General features: G+C 42.7%; 1 protein-coding gene across 1 annotated transcript in view; it reads right to left on the bottom strand.

Moving 5' to 3' along the window:
• Positions 1-275: 275 nt before the first annotated feature.
• Positions 276-26644, bottom strand: part of LOC146802509 (uncharacterized) — a 283337-nt gene continuing 256968 nt past the window's right edge. The window contains exon 8 of the mRNA XM_085623762.1: positions 276-349. Coding sequence (XP_085479888.1) covers positions 276-349 — 74 coding nt within the window. The remainder of the gene's footprint in view (positions 350-26644) is intronic.

Below are 26644 nucleotides of genomic sequence, written 5' to 3' on the forward strand. Positions count from 1 at the left end.
GTGCAGGTCAATGTGCTGCTCAAACTCCTGGCCAACTAACAAAGTCATGTCATAAATGTCCATCACCATCAGCTCTGATACTGTCTTCACCAGGGCAGGCACATCCTCCATGGCTGCAACACGAAGTGCACTGGACTGCGGGGCACCATCTCTGCCAGCAGCACGCATGTGCGCTCAGATGCTTGAAAACTTTGGCAGACTGACCCTGCAGACCTTGAACCTGTCCTAAAGCTATGCTGCTAGACAGGATACTTTGGTCCTTGGAAGCTCGCATATCATGCATAGTTCAGACCCTTTGTGCTCCACCGATGGTTCTCGATCTTCACTTTATCTGTGGTAAGTGAAGAAGCTGAAAAAGGACATTGTGAATGTCATGGTTTCCTTGATATGGTGTGCCTGTTGGTAAACTCCACTGTGCCAGTAGTTGATTGAGCTGTTGATGCCAAACTCTCTGCTCCAAGTGGAGTGGCAAAAACTTCGCCAACTCTGCCAGTGGAGTGGGGTTTACCACCCACGTACATACAATTTCCCTATAGAAGGTTAAGCCTCATGAATCAAGCTAGTTACCTGGATGAATCTGACATTCCCCACAGAAAACAATGTATTTATATATTTACATGAGTTTATATTTCATTCATTTTGTAAGAAATTGGATTATTATTTGGAGAGGGTGACTGCCCACCTCAAGGAATAATCACAACTCTTATCAGAGTCAACCCTTGTAGTGACTGAATTAACCTGAGCGTAACCTTTTAGTAGGTATAACACCGAGCACACAGGCTTAATTTAGGACAATTTGTAAAGTATTTATGTGGTACCAAAACAGAAATAAGTATAAATGCAAAACAATAAAAATCCCAAACTCAGTTAGGAAATTAGTGTTAGATGTTAAAAACAGAATGACAATAAGATGAAAACAATTCAATTAGCAGAACCAGATATGTGAATAATTTTTTTTTTAGGTAGAAACCACTAAGCTTGATAGATCGTTTATGGTCGCTGTCGACTGGGACATAGATGTAATTTCAGCCCGACAGCAAAGGAACGCGGGTCAAATACACCAATCAGGTTTGTCCCAGTCAAAGATTTTACCTTCTGACCTTTTCTTTTGAGTCAAAACTTCTCATGGGTTTTAGAGCAGCTGCTCTGCATCATTTCTACTGCTCCCGGACCTCAGGGGCAACAATTTGGGGCCAAAATTCACTTCAGCGGAGGTCGTTGCAAAGTCCAATCCTCATCCAATTGCTATTGGTTAGCTGGGTCCTCCAGGGCAAAGACCTCTTGCAGCATGTTCTCTCTTTGTAGCCACACAGGAGGTCACCCAAATGGCCCTAGGAATCCACTTCTTTGTCCTTGATACAAGAGGGAGACATTCCAGTCCTTCAGACTCCTGCTTGGAGGTGCTACTTTGATGCCTTGCACCAACTAGTGGGTGGGGATGACTCCTGGACACTACCTAATCAATGGGGTAAAAGTTTCCAGTTCCAGCCTTACCCAGTTTTTCAGTAGTTCTTTTATGCGTTATTGAAAATAGGCCCAAAATGGCATGTGTCAGGGCATTTTCTACATGGGTGAAGTATTTAGCTTCACTAAACTTCTGCTCTGAGGGGAGGAGTGTGTTCAGGAGTGCTATTGAGAAATAACCAGTGTCCTGCCACATCTAACGCTAATATCCAGTTCAAAGCAGGCACTGTACCCACAACAAACCAAGAGACAGATTAATCATAGGATAAAAACAAGATCCTTAAGCAACCAGTTGGAGGATGCTCAAGAAATGTATTTTTATTGTCTTCTGTCTTTTTCAATGGTGCCCCAACTTTCATTTGTGGCTCAAAATATCTATCAAGCAGTATATGACAATGTGGTGTCACAGGATGCCCACAGCCAACAAACTGTGGGTCATATTTACAAGCCCTTTGCGCCGCCAGTGCGTCACTTGTTGTGATGCACTGGCAGCACATTTTGCAGCCCCATAATTACAAGGACATGTAAAACCACCCTGCATGACTTTTCGTGTCCTTGTAAATACAGCCCCTACCCACACAAGTGAGGTACCATATTAATTGGGAGACCTGGGGGAACACTGGGTGAGAGGACATTTTTGGATCAATGCAGATTCCAGAATTTTCCCATTTAAAAAAATGAGAAAAAAGTGATTTTTCAGCTACATTTGAGGTTTGCAGGGGATTCTGGGTAGCTGAATCTTGGGGGACTCATGCAAGTCATTCCCCGGTGGACTCCCCCGGGTGTCTAGTTTCCAGAAATGTGTGGGTTTGGTAGGTTTCCCTAGATGACCGCCGAGCCCAAGGCCAAAAGCTTATGAGAACTCCCTTGCAAAAACCAGGTTGGTTTGTGATAGGTAATTTTGATGTCGCCTAAATAGGTTTTTGGCCGTTGCCTGTCGCGGGTCTTTGACCCACCAACGCGAGTGAGGTACCATTTTTATTGGGAGACCTTAGGGGAACGCTGGGTGGGAGGAAATTTGTGGATCCACACAGATTCCAGAACTTTCCCACACAGAAATTTGAGAAAAAAGTTATTTTTTCAGCTAAATTTGAGGTTTGCAGGGGATTCTGGGTAAGAGAATGTTGGGGGACCCACGCAAGCCATATCTCACTGGACTCCGCCGGGTGTCTAGTTTTCAAAAACGTGTAGGTTTGGTAGGTTTCCCTAGATGGCCGCCGAGCCTAGGGCCAAAAACTCATGGGACTCCCCTTGCAAAACCAGGTTGGTTTGTGATAGGTAATTTTGATGTCACCTCATTAGGTTTTGGGCCCTTCTCTGCCGTGGGTACTCGGCCCACCCACACAAGCGAGGTACCATTTCTATTGGTATACTTGGAGAAATGCTGGGGGCTTAGAAATTTGTTGTTTCTTTCTGCAGTGTCAAAAGTTTGGCACAATAATGCAAGGAAAATATGACAGTCACATTTTGAGGTTTGCAGGACATTGTGGGTAAGATAACTTGTTGGGATCCACAAGAGAGACATCACCATGTACTCCCATGGGTGTTTAGTTTACGACAATTTCTACAGTTGGTAGGTTTTTCTTAGATGAAATGTACACCTTGGCAGAGAGACAAAAAAGACAAAGATTACTGCACAGCCATCTATTCCTCAAGCACACACACATACTGGTTGGATTTTGGCACGAGGGAGCGAGTGATGGTTCAGTATATAAAATTTTATTAACATGAGATTTCACAAAAATGAAATGCACTGTCAATAATTGAAAGGACAAAAAACTGAACCAGTGACTCGCAGCTCGTGAGCTGTAAAGCCACGTCAAGGCCCCAACCGCTTTACAGGCCATTCACACACCTTTCATACGTGATACACACAAGACCATTCACATCACCAGGTACGAAACCAACACATTACAACTTTCACAAAAAGGGACCAGGTACACCATGCTTGAGAAAGACAGAAAAGACAAATATTTCTACACAACCACCTGTTCCTCAAGCACACATACATACTGGTTGGATTTGGCACAAGGGTGAGTGATGGTTCAGTATATACAGTTGTAGTAACCAGAGATTTCACAAAAATGAAATGCAGTGATAATAATTGAAAGAATGAGAAAATGAACCATTGACTCACAGCTCGTGAGCTGTAAAGCCACGACAAGGCACCAACCTCCTTACAGGCCTTTCATACACCTTTCATATGTGTGACACATACAAAACCATTCACACCGTCAGCCGCGGGCCCAGCACATTACAACACTCACACCAGCAGACAGCGCCATTCAAGGGTCCCATCACTTCCACACGCCCACATTCCTGACACAGCAACCACACCAGCTCACGGATTGCGTGGAGTGGCGTTTGGCTAGCAGTGTGTGTATTGACCAGCAGCAAGTCACAACTCACACATAGCCAGCCAAGCGCCAGTCCACGCACACTGCCAGCTAAGTGCCAGTCCACACACACCACCAGCAAAGCGTCAGTCCATGCATACCACCAGTCAAGCGCCAGTCCACGCACACCGCCAGCCAAACACCAGTCCATGCACACCGCCAGCCAAGCACCAGTCCACGTACACTGTCAGCCAAGCGTCAGTCCACGCGCACCGCCAGCCAAACGCCAGTCCACGCACACTGCCAGACAAGTGCCAGTCCATGCACACCACCAGCCAAGTGCCAGCCTACACACACCACCATCACATTTAGGATTTTTTATACAAAAAAGAAAATACAAACAAATTGCAAATAGATACAAATCTGAAACTAAATACATTGCACAAATGCCAACCTTGACACTGACAAAAAATATAAAACAATAGAGACCAGGCAGTGCACTTTACCACTCATTGATGCTCCCACAAATTATTTTGCGTGTGGTACATTCTAAAACAAGCAGGCACACACAGCGCAGGGTTAGAAGGACACTCGGGAAGTATATACGAGTCTCCTTCTGCGTACCTCTTCACCAACAGACTCTACATCTCTTACTGGGAAAGTCTTTTGAGGGTGTGGGAGGAATGTGATAAGGAAGTGGCGATCTTTCAGTCTAGCCACATCTTCCACCACTCCAACTCTAGGATCACTTGCCTGTTCCACTACAACAAGGCTGCCTATTACAGACTCTTGAAACTTCGCAATAGTCATATTTGACTCAGGACGAGAATCCTTGAATACAACAAAAGCATTAAAGGTTGCCAAGTGGAAAAGATGGATAGCTAACTTCTTATACCAAATGTAAGCCTTAAGAAGAGCAGTGTAAGGTTCCAACCTCTGATCTACTCTATCAATACCACCCATGTGCCTATTATAGTCTAAAACGGACACAGGTTTGCGCGCTTCAGCAACCTGAGCCCAAACAGTCACAGATGAAGTGCTTTCATCATGGATGGTAGTCAGCATATAAACATCTCTCTTGTCTGAAAACTTCACAGCTAGAAGTTCCTCGCAACGCAACGCACTGCACTGTCCCCGCACAAGCTTTTAACAAACAAGTTCTTTTGGGAAACCTTTACGGTTAGAGTGGATTGTGCCACAAGCAACAGTATCCACTTTGGACAACTCCCTGAACAACCACACGCCAGTGTAGAAGGTACCTACATATAAATGGTGTCCTTTGTTAAAAAGTCCTCTACCAAGTTCCCACACAATTTTCTCAGTCACTCCAAAAGTGGACGGACAACCAGGGGGGTTAATTCTGGATTCCTTACCGGTGTACACCCTGAAATTAGAGACATATCCAGTCCTACTGTCATATACAACTTAATTCCATAGCATGCCCTCTTACTAGGAATGTATTGCCTAAAAACCAGGCGGGCCTTGAACAAGACCAAAGACTCATCCACTGATATTTCTTTCCCTGGAGCATAGATCTCAGAAAATCAATCTACAAAGTGATCAATGACAGGCCAAATATTAAAAAGACGGTCACAAGCACGGTGATCTTGTGGCAACGCTAAACCATTATCAACAAAGTGCAGCATCCGAAGCAGAAGCAAATACCTATAACGACTCATGACTGCTTGAAATATAGCCATTGCCATAAAGGGACTAGTAGACCAATGTGAAGACATTGATGGCTTCCTTAGCAAGCCCATCAAAAAGTGAAACCCAAGAACTTCTTCATCTCTTCCAGATTTGTGGGAGTCCACAGGTAGCTCTAGAGTGGTGCCTAAGGCTGGTACTATTGTCTCTCAAAAACTGTTCAGCATACAAATTAGTCTGCTCAACAATCTCTGCCAAAAATAAATTGTCCATAAACAACTGAAAAAAATGTATCGGCAAAAATGTTCTGTATTCACTTTACCCCCTGGAGCACCAGTAAAGTCTGGCAATGCTGGCTGCACCATGCCTGGGGCAACCCAGAGGTCATAACTTCCAACTGGAAGCCTTGCAGCCCCAGGCTGCAGCCCAGATGCCTCTTGCTGCACTATCGGCACATCAATGTCCTCCTCTAAAACAGGCCCTTCATCTGCACTAAGAGCAGCTTCATCCGCACTGAGAGTAGCTTCATCATCCGATGATCCCATGTGGAGAGAAAACTCACTGGCTGAATCTTCCACTCCCTCCTCTGCCTCAGATGCAGTCATTCTCTGAACCATGGTCAGAGGAAGACTCAAAAAGCATACCAACAACCTGCTGAGCAGTATCCCTGCTGCTAGCCATTATCCTTACTAAAAAAGGAGACTGCACAAACAAGTCAACAACAACGAACACTGTACAAAGTAAGTAGGTAAAAGAAATGTGTGCCTTTATCACAAAGATCTATATACTCAAAAACTATACGATTCACTTGCAAGAGACAGGTACACTCACCAGCACCTACTCTGCAGAGAGACAGCAAAAACCAACAATATCCCCCTAGAAAGAAAAAACAAAACCAATTACTCACAAGACAACAATATACAGATCGGGCACAAATGCAAAAAGTTTTTGACAGTCAAAAAACAGAAGCCAAACATACTGCTATTATTAGCAACCATGTCGCTTCCAATACACACAAAACAAAATCCCTGTTGCCTAGTGGGGTTTTCTGGCCCCCCTCCCCCTCCCCCGGGGGCAGAAAGGCTAAAAAAACAGGCCGATCTGCACCTGTGGGGGCAGAATACACATATGAAAAATATGCCCCCTGGAAGCGACCCTTGCCCAAGGGGTTGCTTCCATTTTAAAATTAGTCCCTGGTGTCTAGTGGGGTTTTCTGCCCCCCCCCGCCCTGGGGCCAGAAAGGCCAAATAACCGGGCCGCTTCCATTTAAATTTTAAAGAGCTCCCTGGTGTCTAGTGGGGTATTATGCCCCTCCTGAAAGGCCACATAAACTGGCTGATCTGCCCGGGGGGGGGGGGGGGGCGGGGCAGAGTACACATAAAAAAAAATTGACAGAAAAGTCTTAAAATAATTTAGCCCCCTAAGGAAGCAACCCTTGCCCAAGGGGTCCCTTCCTTTAAAGAAAAAACATCCCTGATGTCTAGTGGGGGCATTCCTGCTGCACGATAGCGAGGCTGTGTGCAATCGTGCAGCAGGAATGCCCTGCATTGAGACATCAGGGGAGAGAAAACACTCTTTCCTCTCCCCCGATGCCTCAATGCCTGACGATCTGCCCCCCCCCCGCCCCACTGGAGCACAGAAATGTACCTATGCCTCCCTGGACACAAATGGTTTCCAGGCGTCCAGCGCTTCCTGATGACGTCGGCACGCCCTGTGCACGCTGACATCACAGGATCGCCAAGGGGGGTCAGGGGTGGCAGCGGAAGAAATGCTTGGGGGTGCAGATGGGCAGCCCATGGGGGGAGCGCTAGCGCTTTCCCCATGGGTGGTTGCCATGATGGAGCGGTTCTGTCATGAGCCACGTTGGGCGTGTGCTCATGAGCACCGAAGGGGTTTAGATAGCTCCTGTTTTGAACGGATGTATGACGTTACAACGCACACTTTTACAACGCATGCACTTACAATGCATTTTTTACAACGCAACATCCACTACAACGCATTCCATTACAACGCATGACACTACAACGTATTTTTAAAAACTACCTTTACAACGCATTCCATTATATCGCATACTACCTTTACAACGCATACCATTACAACGCATAATATTACATTGCATTTAAGGTAAGTATTGGATAGTATAGGGGTAAAAATTACTATTCTAACTCCAGGAGGTGCAACAGTAGGGTAAGTGTTGGATAGTATAGGGGTAAAAATTACTATTCTAACTCCAGGGGGTGCAACAGTAGGGCAAGTGTTGAATAGTATAGGGGTAAACATTTCTATTCTAACTCCAGGGGGTGCAACAGTAGAGTAAGTGTTGGATAGTATAGGGGTAAACATTACTATTCTAACTCCAGGGGGTGCAACAGTAGGGCAAGTGTTGGATAGTATAGGGGTAAAAATTACTATTCTAACTCCAGGGGGTGCAACAGTAGGGCAAGTGTTGGATAGTATAGGGGTAAAAATTACTATTCTAACTCCAGGGGGTGCAACAGTAGGGTAAGTGTTGGATAGTATAGGGGTAAAAATTACTATTCTAACTCCAGGGGGTGCAACAGTAGGGCAAGTGTTGGATAGTATAGGGGTAAAAATTACTATTCTAACTCCAAGGGGTGCAACAGTAGGGCAAGTGTTGGATAGTATAGGGGTAAAAATTACTATTCTAACTCCAGGGGGTGCAACAGTAGGGTAAGTGTTGGATAGTATAGGGGTAGAAATTACTATTCTAACTCCAGGGGGTGCAACAGTAGGGTAAGTGTTGGATAGTATAGAGGTAAAAATTACTATTCTAACTCCAGGGGGTGCAACAGTAGGGTAAATGTTGGATAGTGTAGGGGTTTTAATGTAATATTATGCATTGTAATGGTATGCATTGTAAAGGTAGTATGCGATGTAATGGAATGCGTTGTAAAGGTAGTTTTTAAAAATGCGTTGTAGTGTCCTGCGTTGTAATGGAATGCGTTGTAGTGGATGTTGCGTTGTAAAAAATACGTTGTAAGTGTAGTGCGTTGTAAAAGTTGCGTTGTAAAGGTTGTTCCCCGTTTTGAACACATTGTACCAACATATTTTGAAAACAGGATTCTGAAGGTGTAAATTGAGAAAAGAACGTTTGTGTACACTTTCTATGTCATTTTGCTTTGCAGATGATGTGTTCTGTTGCTGTTGTCTTTAGTTTTGCAATATTGCACTGTTAACAGTCTGTTTAGACCTTTTTGTTGTGATATGCCATGTTATGTTTTAATTGTAGTGGTATGTCACTTTGTGTATATGTTATGCTTAGTTGTTTACTTTAGATATTACAACAAATGTTGCTTAATTTCCTGCCAAAAACAGCACATATGCCTTCAAAGTTCTAGCGACAAGAAACCATTTACCACTTTCTAAGGTGGTAAAATAGTGCTGATCCAGATCTTCAACCACTTAAGCAGCCAGTCATCCCAAAACTGTGGCCACTGCCAGTGCTCACTTGATGTGATATGGCCCAAAGTGGTGAGCTGTAGAATAGACGTCAATGTCTTGCAAATTGTGTATGGGGCATGAGACAATGAGACAGGGTGTGAGGGCAAAACTGTGGAAATGTTGAGCCAAGATGGAGACAGTGTGGAAATTGTGTTAAGCTTCAAGATGGTGTGATTTGCTTTTTTTTAAACTGACAAGTTAATGGCTTTATACCTAACTGAAGGGTGGTGATATCCAGCCGCGGTCGGTAGTAGGAGTAACTGCAGGGCAGTGACGTGGGGAGGGGGAGGGGCAGGGTCGGGGGTAGTAAACTATGGATTACGGAGGTTTACAGGTAAGTTAACATATAAATTAATAAAACAAATTTTGTTGCGTGCACTGCATCCCCAAATGCGATGCAGTGCACGCAACGAAATTCGTTTTTATTAATTTATATGTAAATTTACCTGTAAACCTCCGTAATCCATAGTTTACTACCCCCCACCCTGCCCCTCCCCACGTCACCGCCCTGCAGTTACTCCTACTACCGACCGCGGCTGGTGATATCATGGGGTCAGGCGCGCAAAATGGGATTTAAGGAAATGGGGAAGATGGTGTTGGTGGCCCAGGGTCTATAATGTTGATATGAGGAGTCAGAAAAGTGTCTGGAGGAGGAGGATGATGTGTTGGAGTATGCGATATCGTTAGTTGGCGTTTCAAGAACCAGACAGCAAATAGGCAGGACGTTTTATTCAAAATTTGCTGAATTTTGAACTTGTAAAACCTTACCCTATTCATATAAAGTTCCTATTTGGCATATCTGTCGCGTGGGTTGTCATATTGCGTTGCCCGTCTTGATAGTATGTGTCGCTTGATCTCAAAACTGTATGTTTTGTATTTTATTTTCTTTAAAAAGATGGGCAAAAGACAGAGGGGCAGATTTACAAGCCCCTTGCGCCACTTTTGTGTCACTTTTAACATGGGAAAAGTGACGCAAAAGTGGTGCAAGGGGCTTGTAAATCTGCCCCAGAATGTGTAGATGTTATCACAGACAGAAAAAAATAGATATTATTGTGGAAATCGCTTGGAAACTGCCAACAGAGCTGAAAGCAGTGCTCTCTTTTTTATGAAACAACATGACTTCCGCAATAATAGTGTCTCCTGTAATTTGTCCTGGATGTAAAGAAAGTTCTAATTTCTTCCTGACGGGTTATCATGATCTCACCATTCCGTTCCACATAGTACAAACCCCTTCATTTCCCAAGAGCCGCGGAAGCTGAAATTAAGTCAATAAATAATAACATTCTTCCAAGAATGTAAAATGAACAGTGATACAATTAGCATGGAGTGCCTAATTGAAAGTAAGTGATATATTTCAGTTAATTTCTCAGACCCATGCAGAATTGGCGGAAGTAATGACTGATGCAATTACTCAAAATGCATTTTCATTTCAAATTAATGAGGCTAGATGTTTGCTTTGACATACTTTGACATTTTATTTTAGCAGACATATTGCAGGAACACATATGCCAAACGTTTCCACTGCACACATGTGCACTAGGGATGCACAATGGAGGAATTCATGTTCTTATTGAAAAGCTTAACATTTAGAATTGATTAGTAAGCAATAGAAGTAGCAATGCAAGACACCTCGGAATTTTGGTTTCAGGGCGGTATGATTGATGCAGTAGAGAAGAAAGTCCAATACACAATTCTGAACCATAAGAAAATCTATTCAGCGCTGAAGGAGATGGCGGAGAGAGGAAATAATACAAGGACTGGCAAGGTAAATATGCCTCGGCTTTAAAAGACAGAGCCACTGGCTTTGCCTATGCTTTTTACTGATCAAATGTGAATGCATGCGTCAAGAGAAATTAAAGACATTGGGTTTTCTATCAAAGAAAACCCATTCCAAAATGGTCGCCGATATTCATGTATACCTTGTGAATCCCAGTTTTCCGTTATTACTGTTATTTACAGATAAATACAGACAGAAAAAAATGTGTTTCCTATCTGTATTTATTTTTAAAAGCAGAAAAATATGGAAAATTGTGCTTCTTTTTGGGGAATCTCCATGATGTTTTTCATAATTTCCAGAAACAGCTGAGCAGATACACAGCATGGCAAGGTAAAAAAAGGTTGAGGTTTCCCTAAATGCAGGCGTATGCCAAAATATATTTGCACTATAATGCTGATATTTCCTGTAGATGTAGTGTTTTACTACATGTGGCTGCTTAATTTGCGAAAACGCGATAGGCAGCATAGTATGAGTGCTTGTTCATCAGTTAAATACATGTGGAAATATAACCTTTTAAGACTCCATAAATTCGCAAAACACAAAATAAATATAGATAAATACCAATAAGATGGCCAAAAAATAAATATGGATAAATACAGACGGAAATGTTAAAAAAAAAATAATAATAATAATAATAATATGAAATTTATAATGCGCTCAGCTTACCCGGGGGCATCCCGGCGCAAAAGACCAAAAAGGAGAGACACAGCTAATCACTACTATGGAAACAAATGGGTCTTAAGAAGTTTCCTAAAGGGTAGGATCTTGGCCTCTGAGCGAATCTTGAGGGGCAGAGAGTTCCAGAGAGAGGCCACTTGCACAGAGAAACGCCTGCCCCCAGAACGAGCTCTTCTTACTCTCGCTAACTGCAGAAGGTGTTTTTGGTCCGAGCGCAGCAGACGTGGGGGTTTGTAAGGACGGGCCATGTTAGCAAGGATGGGGGGGCCTTTGCCATGTAAAATTTTGTGGGCTGTACATAGCGCTTTAAATTTCACTCGCTCCTTCACGGGGAGCCAGTGAAGCGCTTTGAGGGCCGGGGCAGCAGACTGCCTTCTGGGAACATCCATAAGGACTCTCGCAGCTGCGTTTTGCACCTGTTGGAGGGTTTTGAAAGTCGCTTCAGGAGCACCGAGAAACAACGCATTCCCATAATCGAGCCTCGATAGAATCAGGCCACGTATCAACAGCTTCCTTGCTAAGTCAGGAAGCAGAGGTAGCACCTTTCGGGCTGATCTCAGTAAACCAAAGCAAACCCCTGCGGTCTTCCTGGCATGAGTCCTGAAGGACAGGTCTTCTTCCAACCATACTCCCAAGGACTTGATCTCCTTCTTGGGGGATGGTGGGTCACCAAGAGACCGGGGCCAGCAGCTCGCAATAATGGAGGGGCTGGAGTTGCCCAGGAGCATCAGCTCGGTTTTACCTCCATTAAGCTTTAGAGCGGAGATAGACATCCAACGAAAAACATTGGCAAGGCAGTCGTGTAACACCTCAGGTTGTTCCGCCAGCTGAGTGAGGCCCACCACCAGCTGAGTATCATCAGCGTAACTGATGATCTTCACCCCCGAAGGGGCGACCACTCTTTCAAGTGGAGTCATATAAATATTAAATAGGGTAGGGCTCAGCGATGAGCCCTGCGGGACTCCACATTGAAGAGGGATTAGGGCAGATTGCTCTGACCCTTCCCAGACTTGGTAGAAACGTTCAGAAAGAAAGGATCCCAACCATTTCAGGGCCGTCCCTGAGACACCTACCTCTGACAGACGTTGGAGGAGCACCTGATGACTCACGGTGTCAAAGGCAGCACTCAAGTCCAGGAGGATCACTGCCACTGACCCTCCTGTATCTAGAGTGCTCCTTGCCTCCTCCACTACTGCCAGCAAGGCAGTGTCAGTTCCATGGCCGGGGCGGAAACCAGTCTGGGAATCTCCTAGCAGGTGGTTAGACTCAAGATGGTGAGAGAGCTGACGGTTGACCAACTTTTCTGCAATTTTAGAAAATCCAGGCAGAAGTGAAATTGGCCTGAAGTTGGTCAAGTTGGATGGATCCAGTCCTGGTTTTTTCAATAGGGCTTTCACCACAGCCTTTTTCCATCTCTGGGGCACTGTGCCCTGAGCGAGTGAGAGGTTCAAGAGATCAGTCAGAGGAGTTGACAAGGTGTTAGCCACAAGCTTAAGATGTTTTATGGGAGCTGGGTCACTCGGGGAGCCACTCTTCATCTCCAACAGGACTTTTATCACCTCCTCTTCCGAGAAGGGGCCAAAAGATGCTAGCTCAATCGAGTGACTTGTGAGGCTAGTAACCAGTTCATGGCTTTGAGGAATAGTGGGTAAGGAAGATAAGATTTTCTCTATTTTTGAATGGAAGAAACTGGCCAGTTCCTCACATTTTTCTTTGGGGTTATCATGCAGCACTGGGGGGACCGGGGCTTTCAGAAGTTCCTTGAAGATTTTAAACGATTCTCCAGAAGAATTGCTTGCTCTCTCAATCCTGTTGCTAAAGAAAATCTTTTTAGCGTCCTTCAGTGCGCTTTTATATTTCCTCAACTCCCTTTTGTAATTGGCCCGGCTTTCTTCCGTCTGCTCTCTCCTCCAAGCACGTTCAAGCCTTTTACAAGAGGTTCTGATGCACCTAAGTTCGGGGGTATACCAGGGGGCAGAGCCAGTTCTTCTCTCCCTGACAAGCCTCCTTTTATTCGGGATCAGTAAGTCCAGAGAATTAGTCAGCCATTCGCCCAAAAGCTGATCAGCAATGTTGGGGTCATCTACGGGGTGAGGACAGGTTTTAGCCAGTTCTTCCGCCCAACTGTCCACCGGGAGCTTCGACCAGAGTCGTTCCACAATATGTTGTCTTGGTGCGGGGTCTCTCCGGTTCCCCAGCAACCAGCTAAACGGAATGAGATGATGATCGGTCCAAGGGAGAGCCAGCATCTGGAGAGCCAGTAGGTTCGCAGAATTAGCAAAAACCGCATCAAGCTGATGACCTCTAGTATGAGTAGCTCCCATATTAACGAGATGTAGGTCCAGTGCCCTGAGTGAACTTAAAAAATCCCTCGCTACTACGTCATTGGGGTCGTCAAAATGAAAGTTGAAGTCCCCAAGAATGACAAAGTTGGACGAGGCAGCAGCCAGGGGGATAACAGCCTCCATGAAAGAATCCACAAAGTTCCCTAGCGTAGCGGGGGGCCGATACACAAGGAGACCAGAAATAGAGACAGTAGAGGAGACGCAAAGGGTGAACTGACAACTTTCAGCGTTGTTGATGCCGCAGTCTACTGCTTTGCATAAGAATGTGTCTCTATAGACAATGGCCACTCCACCCCCTCTCCCATCCGGCCTATCAAGATGGAACATGAGGTATCCTGGGGGGAGAGCGTTGATAATGTCGGGGTCGGAACCTGAAGTCAGCCACGTTTCCGTCAGAAATAAAACATCAAGGCTATGGTCCAAAAGGACAGAGTGAACCTCCGTGGCATGACAAGGCAGTGACCTGCAATTAAGCAGAGCCATAGTCAATGGGTCAGGGTCCTTGCAAGTGTTGTGCGGGCGACAGACAAGACAATGTCTAAATGTAGAACCCTCAATCCAATAATGGCAACAGCTGGGGTGTCTGGCCGTGCGTAGAGCAAGCAATGTGTCCCGCGAATACCTGTGAAAAGGGGCCCGAGGGCTAGACGAGTTAAGCAGAGTGGTATGCCCTACGCCCGTCCGGGCCCGGACGGGCACAGATGGGCTAGTCTTTGGCGTGTCTTCGGCGTGCCGAGGAAGTGCCCGCTGCGCTCGTCCGCTGCGCTTCCGAGTGATGAACATAGTAATGGGGAGGAGGAGGGGGCGTGGCTAGTAAAAAGGGGGCGTGGCCCCGAGTCACGTGGGAGGTGACGATGCCGGGAGATTGACCTTCCCCCAGCAGTGCGCGAAGCAGAAGCAGCAAGGTAGGACAACAATTGCGATTAAAATACCACCAAACAGTGCCAAGAATACAATTTTAAAAAGATAAGGAGCAAACCCCCGGCTTCCGCCTCAGGGGTGAAATAGCGTGTCAGCACCGGCTGCTGCTCAGCGCGGCGTTTTTCAAGCCTCCGGGAGGGGGCGTGGCTAGTAAAAAGGGGGCGTGGCCCGAGTCACGTGGGAGGTAACGATGCCGGGAGATTGACCTTCCCCCAGCAGTACGCGAAGCAGAAGCAGCAAGGTAGGACAACAATTGCGATTAAAATACCACCAAACAGTGCCAAGAATACAATTTTAAAAAGATAAGGAGCAAACCCCCGGCTTCCGCCTCAGGGGTGAAATAGCGTGTCAGCACCGGCTGCTGCTCAGCGCGGCATTTTTCAAGCCTCCGGGAGGGGGCGTGGCTAGTAAAAAGGGGGCGTGGCCCCAAGTCACGTGGGAGGTGACGATGCCGGGAGATTGACCTTCCCCCAGCAGTGCGCGAAGCAGAAGCAGCAAGGTAGGACAACAATTGCGATTAAAATACCACCAAACAGTGCCAAGAATACAATTTTAAAAAGATAAGGAGCAAACCCCCGGCTTCCGCCTCAGGGGTGAAATAGCGTGTCAGCACCGGCTGCTGCTCAGCGCGGCGTTTTTCAAGCCTCCGGGAGGGGGCGTGGCTAGTAAAAAGGGGGCGTGGCCCCGAGTCACGTGGGAGGTGACGATGCCGGGAGATTGACCTTCCCCCAGCAGTGCGCGAAGCAGAAGCAGCAAGGTAGGACAACAATTGCGATTAAAATACCACCAAACAGTGCCAAGAATACAATTTTAAAAAGATAAGGAGCAAACCCCCGGCTTCCGCCTCAGGGGTGAAATACCATAACACCGGGAGCCCTACTTGTGATGCATGTGCATGAATGCTTTGTGGCATGTGTTTATGTTTGCATTGTTGTGAGTGCACATACATGTTTTATGATGCCTTTTTTAACTTACCTTTCTCACAAAGCAGACAACCACCGAAGAGCAGTAGATTATATGTAAAAATGTATGCAGAGGAAATGTGTACAAAGTACGAAAAAGGATGTGAGTAGTTTGGAAACATATTCCAACATGTTAAAGAAATTATAAAAACTACACGAGGAGCAGGAGGCGGTGAGAACAGAAAGCACAGGTTGGTGTAGTAGTAGTAGTAGCTTTATTCGACCAATTAATGATCATTCATATAATAATATACAGAACAATCATCCTTAGAAAAATAGATCATACAATGTTAAAAACAGACATACAATAAAAGGGTCACAATAATATGAAATGAGCATGGTATAAAAATATATCAAAAAATATAATATCATCATCACTAATAGGTAAACTGTGCCCAAGGAACCTGGATGCAATAGGGATTGGGGACCCTTTGCCTATTCATCTAATGCGTTATTCAATTTCTCATGTTGCCGTACACTTGAATGAGTGCATCTCTAGGATTAAAACCCTGTCAACAACTTTAACATCTCCAAAAAATGTATTATAATGTAGTCAAATTCCTAATGCACTTATGTTAACCATATTACTTAGTAGTGGTTAGTGATTTTGGGCCAGATGTAGGTGGCTAAATACCGGTCGGTAACCCCGAAATTCGGTAAATGTCAGGGTTACCGACCGGTATTTTGCCATTCCTAATGTAGGTGATGATTCGGTATTTACCGAATCTGTATTTACCGAATCTGAATTTACCGAATCGGTATTTACCGATTCAGTAAATGCAATGTAGAAAGCACATAAAAGAGTGCTTATGTGCTTTAAGAATTTGTTAATTACCACTAACGAATTCCTTGAAAAATTCACTTTTGAACTTTTTTTTAAGTGCCATGTGGCACACATCCATGCCCTTAGGGCATGTATGTGCGCCACATGTGCACACAGGCACATTTCAGGGGTGCAACAGGGTGTCCTTTGGACACCCTGGCACCCTTGAAATACCTCCCGGTATTACCGATTCGGTAATACCGTATCGCTAATACAGAATGGCTTTAGATTCATTCGTATGGGCCTCCAAGCCCATAGGAATGAATGGGTAGGTATTCCTTATTTTTATTACTTATTATTATTTAATTCGGTAATAAGGAACATTAAGGAATTAGTATTTTTTTTTTTGATTCATTACCTACATAAGAAATACCGATTTCTTAATACCGAATCGGTAAAATTCGGTATTAAGAATGCAATATTTGTGGATTGCCTACATCTGGCCCCTGATCCCAATGCGCCAGGTGTAAAGCAAGTATCTTGTATAGCGAACACTAGCCATTTTGTGGTGTCTGATCTTACCACTCGCAAAGCTTCTGCTGGTCGCATGAAGGATAGAAGACCACAATCGAGGATTATTCACTTTTTCCTAACCTGAACATAAATGGGACAAAAAAGCATAAAATGGTCTACAGTTTCAGGACTGAGGCTGCACACAGGGCACAGCCGAGGTATAGTAGTATACTTCCATTTATTTCTACTGTAATTCAAGGGCAAAATTCCATATCTATCCATAACTGCCTCAAGGAAAAATGTACATTTAAAATCTGGGAAAATTTCTGTTAAGGTACCAGATTCTATGGAATTATAAAAGGAATCCTGAATGTAATTCCAAAACTTTGCTTTTAAAAGGTCTTCTTGCATCAGGGAGGTTGGGATCCTTACACATTTCCCTCAATCCCAATCTCAGCTGCCAGTTTCTAACCTCCCTGAGCCAAGTCACTCGCCTAGTTGCATTTATCAAGGATTAGTATTTCAGCTACGTCTGAGTTTTAGTGGTCCATAGTCTAACCTAGAACACTAAAACCTTCAGCTCCGCTACATGCTTAATGCTCTACAAACCAAGATCTAGCCAGACCGGCATTAATGGTGTGTTTGTTGGAAGATTTAATAATGATCTTATAAATATATGTTCTGCCAACTCTAAGCTATTTGTCTGCTCCACAGGTTGATGTAACCAAGCAGGGAAGATATGGGAGAAATTAATGGGATTCAAAAGGTCATAAACAGAGAGGAGTGTATAGAAACAAAGCATTGGTAATGGGCAAAGAACCACACACTCATATTGAGTGTTCAATAGAACATAACATGGAATGCTCAAGACAAATTAGAAAAAGAGTCCCCCAAGGTATGCAGTGGAAGGATACAACTAATCCAGTCATAACAGTTTGTGACCGAAATACTCCTGGTGGGCCAAATAAGGAGGTATGCCATAGAATCAAGAGGACATGACTGAGATAGTTAACACAGCTATCCAATCATGAGGAAGAGGCTAACCCAAAGCCCATTCATAAGGATTTGCACTATTAGAAACAAGAGGTCTGCTTACAGACAGGTGTCTGAGCTCAGACCAAAGAAACCCCAGCGGAGAGTAGTGCTTTTTTTATCTTATCTATTTAGCATATTTTTACTTGCTGTCAAAGGACCAGTAATGTGAGTTGGGATTTACAAAATCAATAGGAACATTGTAGATCATGTGCATTTTACTAGGAGATTTTTCTCTTGGTGAAGTATATGGAAGAAATGAACACTAACTGCAGACATTTTACTGGATTTACTGACTCCCCTGGCAAGTCATTATTTCTAAACTGGCCCTCGGAGTCCACCCTGTAATACCTATTAAATCTATGCCCAGATTCACACGTACCACTAGTACAGTTAACTCCAGGGGGTTAGGCAAATTTAATGATGTCTAATCATATGAGAGAAAAAATGCAACCAAACACAGTGGGTCAAATTCATGTAGAAAATTGTAAAAGTATGGATGAAGCCCTAAAGCTCCTCCTGAATGTACTTTTCCACCTTTCTACCATTGGCAAAACAGTGTTATTGTACCTTACAATTCTAAACATTTGGAAGGTCAGCCTAAAACACATTTTTTCCTCCTGGTTGAAATATTCTTCATGGGATTTACTAGTGCGAATTTCAAATGCATTTGTGGTGGATAATTCTGTAGTAGTAAAACACTGCCAAAATACCTTTGTTATTTGAGTCCAAAGATTTAGGGCCAAATTGAATAGCTTAGACTGCAGTCATTATACTACAACCTCCCATTGATAGATGAAATGCAGAATTCGTCAATATTTTGCTAATTTCATTTATGGTCAATGTCAACCTTTGTTAATAGAACACACAAAATCACCATGGAGTATAAGAACATATCCTTTGTCTCATCAGTAATTAAAAAGCTGCCACTCCATTTCACAATAGTAGCAGATCAAGAATAATGTAGCAGTGGTTTAGTATTAAGTTAGCAATTTTCAAGGAATAGTTGGGGAAAAGCAATGAATATAATGCATTGAGGTATCCACTGGAAATAGGGGCTCACTGGATATTGAAATGAAGTGAATACTTCAAACACGTCCTTAAATTGAAAAATGCATAAGTAAGCTGTTCAAAATCCCTAATGTTATCTAAGAAGTCCAACTAGTCGGGGGGAGTGGCAGCTATAATGCATTGTGTGTTTTCAACTGGAAAAAATATTCCTGGATGTCGAAAAATTACAGAATGCTCGAAACACGTGATTAATGGTAAATAGTAGTCATTTATTTCAAAGTCCTAACATTATATATTATCTTACCAGAATTGTAAAGTCTATAACGGAAGCAGGCAACACTTGTAAGTACAATACCATCTATTAAACCTCAATATTAAGCTTTAGGATGTAACAGAACATCAGGTGCTGATTGATCCCTGCTGGAAGGAAGGCTGACTATGATATATTTACTGCATTCTTGCAGAACATTGGTAATATCAAGGAATAAAAGAATTGTCCAAAATATCAGTTTTATAATTGCTTGTAAAAATGTGGCACTTTCAATGATTACATGGGGGTCTATTCACAACCTGCATTTAGTAGTACATTTAGTTGTACTACAATAATACTACTGACATACTACAACATTCTATTCCCTAACCTACATGCAGAAGTACACACCTCTCCTATCTTTTATGTATGGAGCTCTCCGCTCCCACTGCAGAGAAATCTGCACATGTAGGTATATGTTTGTAGTAGTGAATATGGGAGGGATGGGTGAGTGTATGAAAAATGGGGAAAACGTATTACTACATTGGAGGGAGTAGAAAAAAGGATTTAAGGGACAGTTAGGAAGTGATTTAGGGAGGGACATGCACATACCAACAAAAGAGTACTTATTCACCTAGGCACTCTCCTTGCTGTACGATAATCATTCAGTCAGTACCCAAGTAGTCATGCAGTGAGCCAGGCCTTAGCACATGGACTGCTTTAAATGCCTATGCAGTATGGATGCAGTCCTCTAATCACCTACACAGTTGTGTTTCACACCTTCTATTCCCTAGTTAGTATTCATACTCTTCTAGCAAACACCCTGTGAGTCACCCAGTGTGTCTCCTTATAGTACTGTAATCATTTAGTCAGTTAGCATGTAGTCTTTTAGTGAGGTAGGCTTTAGGGCATGAACTGCTTCAAAGTAGTATGCACTATGCATGTAGTGTTTTAATGATCGTCACACTTGTGGTTCAGGGCTATAGTTTCATAGTCAGTTTTTATATAAAATGTGTTTGTACAGTAATGGAATAGTATACATTTGAAAGTTATTAATATACATTTATTTGTCATTCTTTTTTACAGATACAGAACAGGAGTGTTTCTCATCTGTTTGCACTCTTCTCGTGCAAGATTGTTTGGATGAAGGGTCCTTAGGTGTTTCATCATACTTGCTGTGCCGCACGAGTATTTTTTGTAAGGATCTCCTCGTAACAGAACTCTTTGGCAAATCTTGCGAGTGATGAAGGTGGCATTGGTCTTTGTTTGCTCCTTGGAAAAAGTAAAACATTTCCTCACCACTGAAGAAAAACGTTGTTGGTGTGGTGCCTTCTGCAAAACATTTTCTTCAGATTCGGTAAATATTTTAAAGCGGCAACATTTACAGTTTTTGTAAGTTAAACTTATAAAATGTTGTTATCTGTATGCATTTTATATATCTGTGATTTGTTTCTTATGGTATTTTGTTGAGAATACCATGTTGTTGTTTTTTTAACAATCTTTCTTATTTTCCAGGTCTGTCATCGACATCCATTGTCCCCACAGTAGTGTTCCGCCTTGTTCTTTTTTATTATTGTTGTTACATTTTGTTTATTAGTTTATTGTTCATATATATGTTAATAAAAAAATAAAGTTTGAAAATAGTTTTTCGTTTATATATTTATTATTATAAAAAATAAAGTTTGAAAAAAAAAAAATAACATTTTTGGTTGTTCTCTTAACTGGTGTGTGACTCTTTCTTGTTCTTATAACTGTTATTTGATGGAGTCCACCATGGTGTTAAATTTTGGGGCACTTATCGCTGGAATACTGGTGATATCTGCAGTTTGCACCAACTTCTGAATAGTGTGTTAGATTTATCTCAACTTTACTTCCGTTAAAGTGCTGATAAGGAAATGGAGAGTAGCCGTTCCCGTGCAAAAAGGCACGAGGTGCACCTTTCCGATTTATTCTAAATACTAAAATCCTGTATTGAATTGCACTGAGGTATTGGCTGCACTTACAGTGTACACACAAAATCTATTAAGAAATCTCATTGTAATTATATTGATTGGGAATAGTGCGTCAGGTGCTGGATCTTGATGAGATACGCTGCTCAGTTCGTATATTGTTCTACACACGAAAAAAATCACATCACAACTTTCACACCAATTGCAATGCGAAACAAATTCCGGCGATAAGAAATGTTAGCACCAGGGATTTTACACCTGCTTTCTGCTGGTGTTAAGCAGGACAACTACCTGCACCATGAAAGGGAACACAGCCAAGAGCCACACCAGAACACCCACAGGTACCATAGAGTCAATGAGCATGATACAGGGATACCCATGAGGGCCAGAAGACTCATCTCAACAACTCCAGGACCGCCAATGCCCCCCAAACCCACATCTTAGTAAGTGTGTCCCGGTGGTCATTGGCTTAGCATGATAGGCACGAGCCCTGCAACATCACAGTGTGCTGTCACCTCAGCGTTGGCAGTGAGCCTGGATGTGTAGCTACGCATGCATCCTCCTGCATGCACAACTGGCGTGTGCTGGTCTGGGGTTCACAGGTCAGTGCAGGGGTGTGCCTATCCGGCAAGGGGAACGAGGTGTCTCGGACATTTCCGTGTACAGGAAGTGCGGTAAGTGTGTCTCTGTGTTCTAGTGTGGCCTGCTACAAGAGCCGCAGCAGTTGATGTTGTAAACTGGCATGCACCACCTCCAAACGGCACTGTGATGTTGTAGTTGAAATGTAGCAGGACATGCGCAAATAGGCATTACAATGGTGTGCCGTACGAGAGCACGAGATACAACAGCGCACCATACAAAAGTGTGGGGGCTTGTGGGAGGGAGATGCAGCCGTTTGGCAACATAACACACAGTGAACTCGACCATGTGCCACATGCTGGGCATCTCATCCATGATGACCACGGTCGCAGACATCCCACAACACCAACGACTGGCCTTTGTACACATCCTGTATGAATGCAGCGTGGTTTTCACTTCTATGCTCGTTCAGTGGTGTGATGTTGGCGGGTTGTGTGACTTGTGCTGCTTGTTGGTGTGTTTCATTTTGGCCATTGTTAGTCTATATGTGTGTTGTACTTAATTGTGCATGTGTGCCATTCTGCCCATCTCTCCCCCTGCCCCCACTCCCTGCTTCTTCCTCTTCCTAGTGCTGTTGTGTCTATAATTTTGTTGCTGCACACATAAATACATGTAAAGAGTAAATTAGAATAGTTCCTTGATTCTTTTAGGTTTCAAAACTTCTCTATTGGTTTCTTTTTAATTTTCCATATGAACCGTTTTTTAAATATTCAACAACACATAGAAGTCAGAAGTGCACCGTATTCTATCAACACACTTTCTAGAACATTCTACAACAAGTGCAGGTTAAAAGATAATCAATTTTTTAAAACTTAACGATATTTTTTTGTAACATTTTCTTGAATATTTAACGACACGTGCAGGGTAAAAGTTGACGATTGTTTTAAGTTGGAACAGTGCCTTCCAAATGCAAGTAGCAGGTGTGGTTGATCTGAGCAAATTTTATCCTTTGATATGTACTCCACGTTGAAACTGCTTTTTCTTAACCAATCACAAAGATGCTTTTCCACAAAATTAATGTGCACCCTACTTTTAAAAAAGAATGCTTTTCATGATATCTTCAGAGATAAGTTATAGATAGGAATTAGCATTTAAAAAACCTTTGAAATTCACTGAAAAAACCATAGGTTTCATGCACGTTATAGTTAGGAATTGGCATTTAAAAAACCTTTGAAAAAACCAAAGGTTTCAGGGGCGTTATAGTTAGGAATTGGCATTTAAAAAACGTTAGAAATTCACTGAAAAAACCATAGGTTTCAGGGGCGTTATAGTTAGCTGGACATTTCCCTCGTACAAAACCCTAGAAATTCCCCTGTTATAGTTAGTTCAGCTAACTATAACTCGCGCCCCCGCAATGCATTGCTGATGACGTCACATATTACATCACTCATGACATGGTCAGTGACATTACTGATGACATCACTGATGACATCTGAAATTACATCACTAATGACATCACTGATGACATCATCCAGTGAGTGTGTGTTTCTGTAAATTTTAAATATGTTTAATATATATATAGGGAAAAACCTATGGAAGAATGAGTGGGTGTATAAGTGTGTGAATGGATGATTTAGTAGGTGCGTGACTGACTCTATAAGTGAGTCATTAAACATATTTTACTCCGGACTAGTGACTAAACTGTGTGAATATCTGTATCTGTCTGTCTGTTGGTGTATAAGCGGCTGCATGGTTTTGTGAATAGCTATATGAGAGTTTCTATGGGTTATTGATTGGTTGTCTGAGTATCTGTTTGGGTGCCTGAGTGTTTGTGTGGGTGGGGTGTGTGTGACTCTGTGCATACATGTGTGAGTGGCTGATTCTATGGGTGCATGGTTTTAAGAGTGCATCTGTGATGGAGTGTATGGTTGGGTGAGTGTATGTATGGGTGTGTTACTGATTGAATGTATATCTCAGTGGTACATGTGTGAGTAACTACATATGTGAAAGGCAGTATATATGTGTGTAAGAGTATATAAGTGGGTATATGTGAGAGTGTGTGATTGTTAGAGTGGCTGTATGGATGAGTGTGTGCTTGAATCAGTGATTGTATAAGAGCGTAAGAATGTGGTACTATTTTTATGAGTAAGTGAACTTGTGTGTGTATAACTGCATAGGTGAGTAAATGGGAGTGTGATTAATTATTTGCATGACTGACTAGGTGTGAGAGTACCTCTATGGATGATAGGTGGTGTGTGAGTGTCTATGTAGGTGTATAAATGCATATGATAGTCCTGTACTGAGTGACTGTAAGTATGAGTGACTGTACAGGTGAGTGAGTGGATGTGTGTGTAGATCTAAGAGTCAATGAGTGGGTATGTAGTTATTGGTATTGGAGTATCTATGGTTTTGAGAATGGACATCTGAAATTTTGATTGAGTATATCAAAGGGTGTGAGAAGATGCACTAATTTATCACATAGATGACGTCATCAGTGATGTCATCAGTGATGTCATTTCAGATGTCATCAGTGATGTCGTCAGTGATGTCACTGACCATGTCATGAGTGATGTAATATGTGACATCATCAACAGTGCATTGCGGGGGCGCGAGTTATAGTTAGCTGAACTAACTATAACGGGGGAATTTCTAGGGTTTTGTACGAGGGAAATGTCCAGCTAACTATAACGCCCCTGAAACCTATGTTTTTTTCAGTGAATATATATATATTTATATATATATATATATATATATATATATATATATATATATATATATATATATATATATATATATATATATTTATAAAATCAAATTACTAAAAGCAGTACTGGAGTAGTTGGATTGTTTTTCTGTGAGCTGGGGAGAGGCTTTATTGTTTATACACAAGAAAGCCTCTCCCCGGCTCACAGAAAAAAAATCTGAATTTATTTTGGGCAAACGAAGATAATGCCTTTCAACTGCAAGAGTTTTGGTCAGATGAGTTTTGGGCACATGACAACACCAAACACCACAAGAGTCCACCGCAGGTGCTGCTGACATGGGTTTATTCAAAGGTACATAGAGCGTCTCCAAACTGTGCGTTCCTAAGTGCAAAGTTACAAATTAGAAAAATATTTTGTGGTCGACACATTTCTGTCTGATGCCTTCTACTGGTCATATCAAATTCCCAAGGCATCCAGAACTTATTTATATATCCCTTCCTTCATTTCACTGCTAAATGTAACAGGAGACCATATTTTTCCAAAACGTAAGCAACTTCTTTTTCATGTCATTGGTGTTCATCACAATCGTTGATATCTGCTATAGGTCATTATCGAAATGTGCAACTCCGCATGATTAACCATAATGCATGAATTGCCCCAACTTTCAATGCATCACATTTTGAATCCAACATATTTGATTGTTCACAGAATATGACTCCTTCCCATTAGAACGTGTTAAATTTCTGTCACAGTGTTCCATTGTATGGTATTGCAACAATCGTCATTCCTCTCGATAAATAACACATATCACACAATCCCAAATGAGATCATATATAACTGAATTATACCTTGTTCATAACATTACATATACTATGTCCTTTCATTATGGGAAACAGCCTTTTCAACGCGACCGTTACAACGCATGCAATTACATCGCATGCCGTTGCAACGCAAAAGGTGTGCAGCAGTGGGTAGAAGGTGTTGGATTTAACTCTAACACCTTCCCTACTGTTACACACTGGAGTTGGAATAGAAAATGAATCTATTCCAACTTTCAGCGCTCCCCCGACTGGAAAGTCGGGGTAAAGTTTTGCATTGCAACGGCATGCGATGCAATGGCATGAGTTGTAACGTCACATATTCTTTCATTATATCTGCTAAAGCGACAAGTGCTGTATTCCATATTTGAATTTCTTAAACACATTGCGCAACCTCGGCTCCTATCATGTGAAATAGGAATATGTCCCCCAATGTCCATCATTGCCCATGGAGGTATTGCACATTGTATCTTGAACACTTCAGACATTACCTGTCAATGTGACACAAGCTATATTAAATACATTATATCTCCAGTATTATGTAGTTCAAATCTGGTTAGTTCAGAATTATTGCAAACTTGCAAATCTCTTTGAGTTATATAGACAATGATATATGTGCATAAAATGCACATATTCAAGTGGACTGAGGATACAGTTAAAGTGACACATGCTCACTTTTATTATGGAGGCAGAATCCATAATCCCAATATTAGGTGGCATATGCTTATTGGGACCAGGTGGTCAGATTAAAGTGGCACATGCTCTGTGCAGTAATATTTTAATTGTACAGACACTGATGCATGTGAATGAGGAACACCTGTTTGGGTAGCCTGAGGATATTAATAGAGTGGCCCCTTGCTGACTTTGATTACAGAAGCAAATTCCGCAGTCCCAATGTAAAGTCCCATTGGACCATGTAGCTGAGTTAGTGTCACGTGCTCTATGCAACAATGCAGTTATCGAGGGAGAAATAAAGCGACATGTGCTACTTATGATTGCAAGAGAAATTCTGCAGTCCCAATAGAGAATTACATTTGTTTGATAAAACCATAAAAATCAGGATAAAGTGTCATGTGCTCTGTGCAATAATGATGTTAGTGGTCTTTTAGGCTCAAGATAAAGTTACCTTTACTGGAGACAATCCTAGAGTTGGACCTGTCCTCAAACAGAAAATTATGTCAAAACATAATTTTTCAGACCTGAATAGGGTATGCTATGATCTAGAGCAGGGTTCACCAAAGTCGGATCTGGAGGGTAAGATCCATGCCAGATTTTTAAGATAATTACATGTATCTAAATGGGGATTACTAACAATCTGGCATGGATCCGGCCCTCCAGGACCGACTTTGGAGAATCCTGACCTAGGGGTTAAACTGTGGGCAACATGAGTCCTATGCAATCTCTGAGTTAAAATGGCTTGTTATATGTACAT

This window comes from Triturus cristatus, chromosome 8 (genome assembly GCF_964204655.1).
Source record: "Triturus cristatus chromosome 8, aTriCri1.1, whole genome shotgun sequence".
Taxonomy (NCBI): Eukaryota; Metazoa; Chordata; class Amphibia; order Caudata; family Salamandridae; genus Triturus; species Triturus cristatus.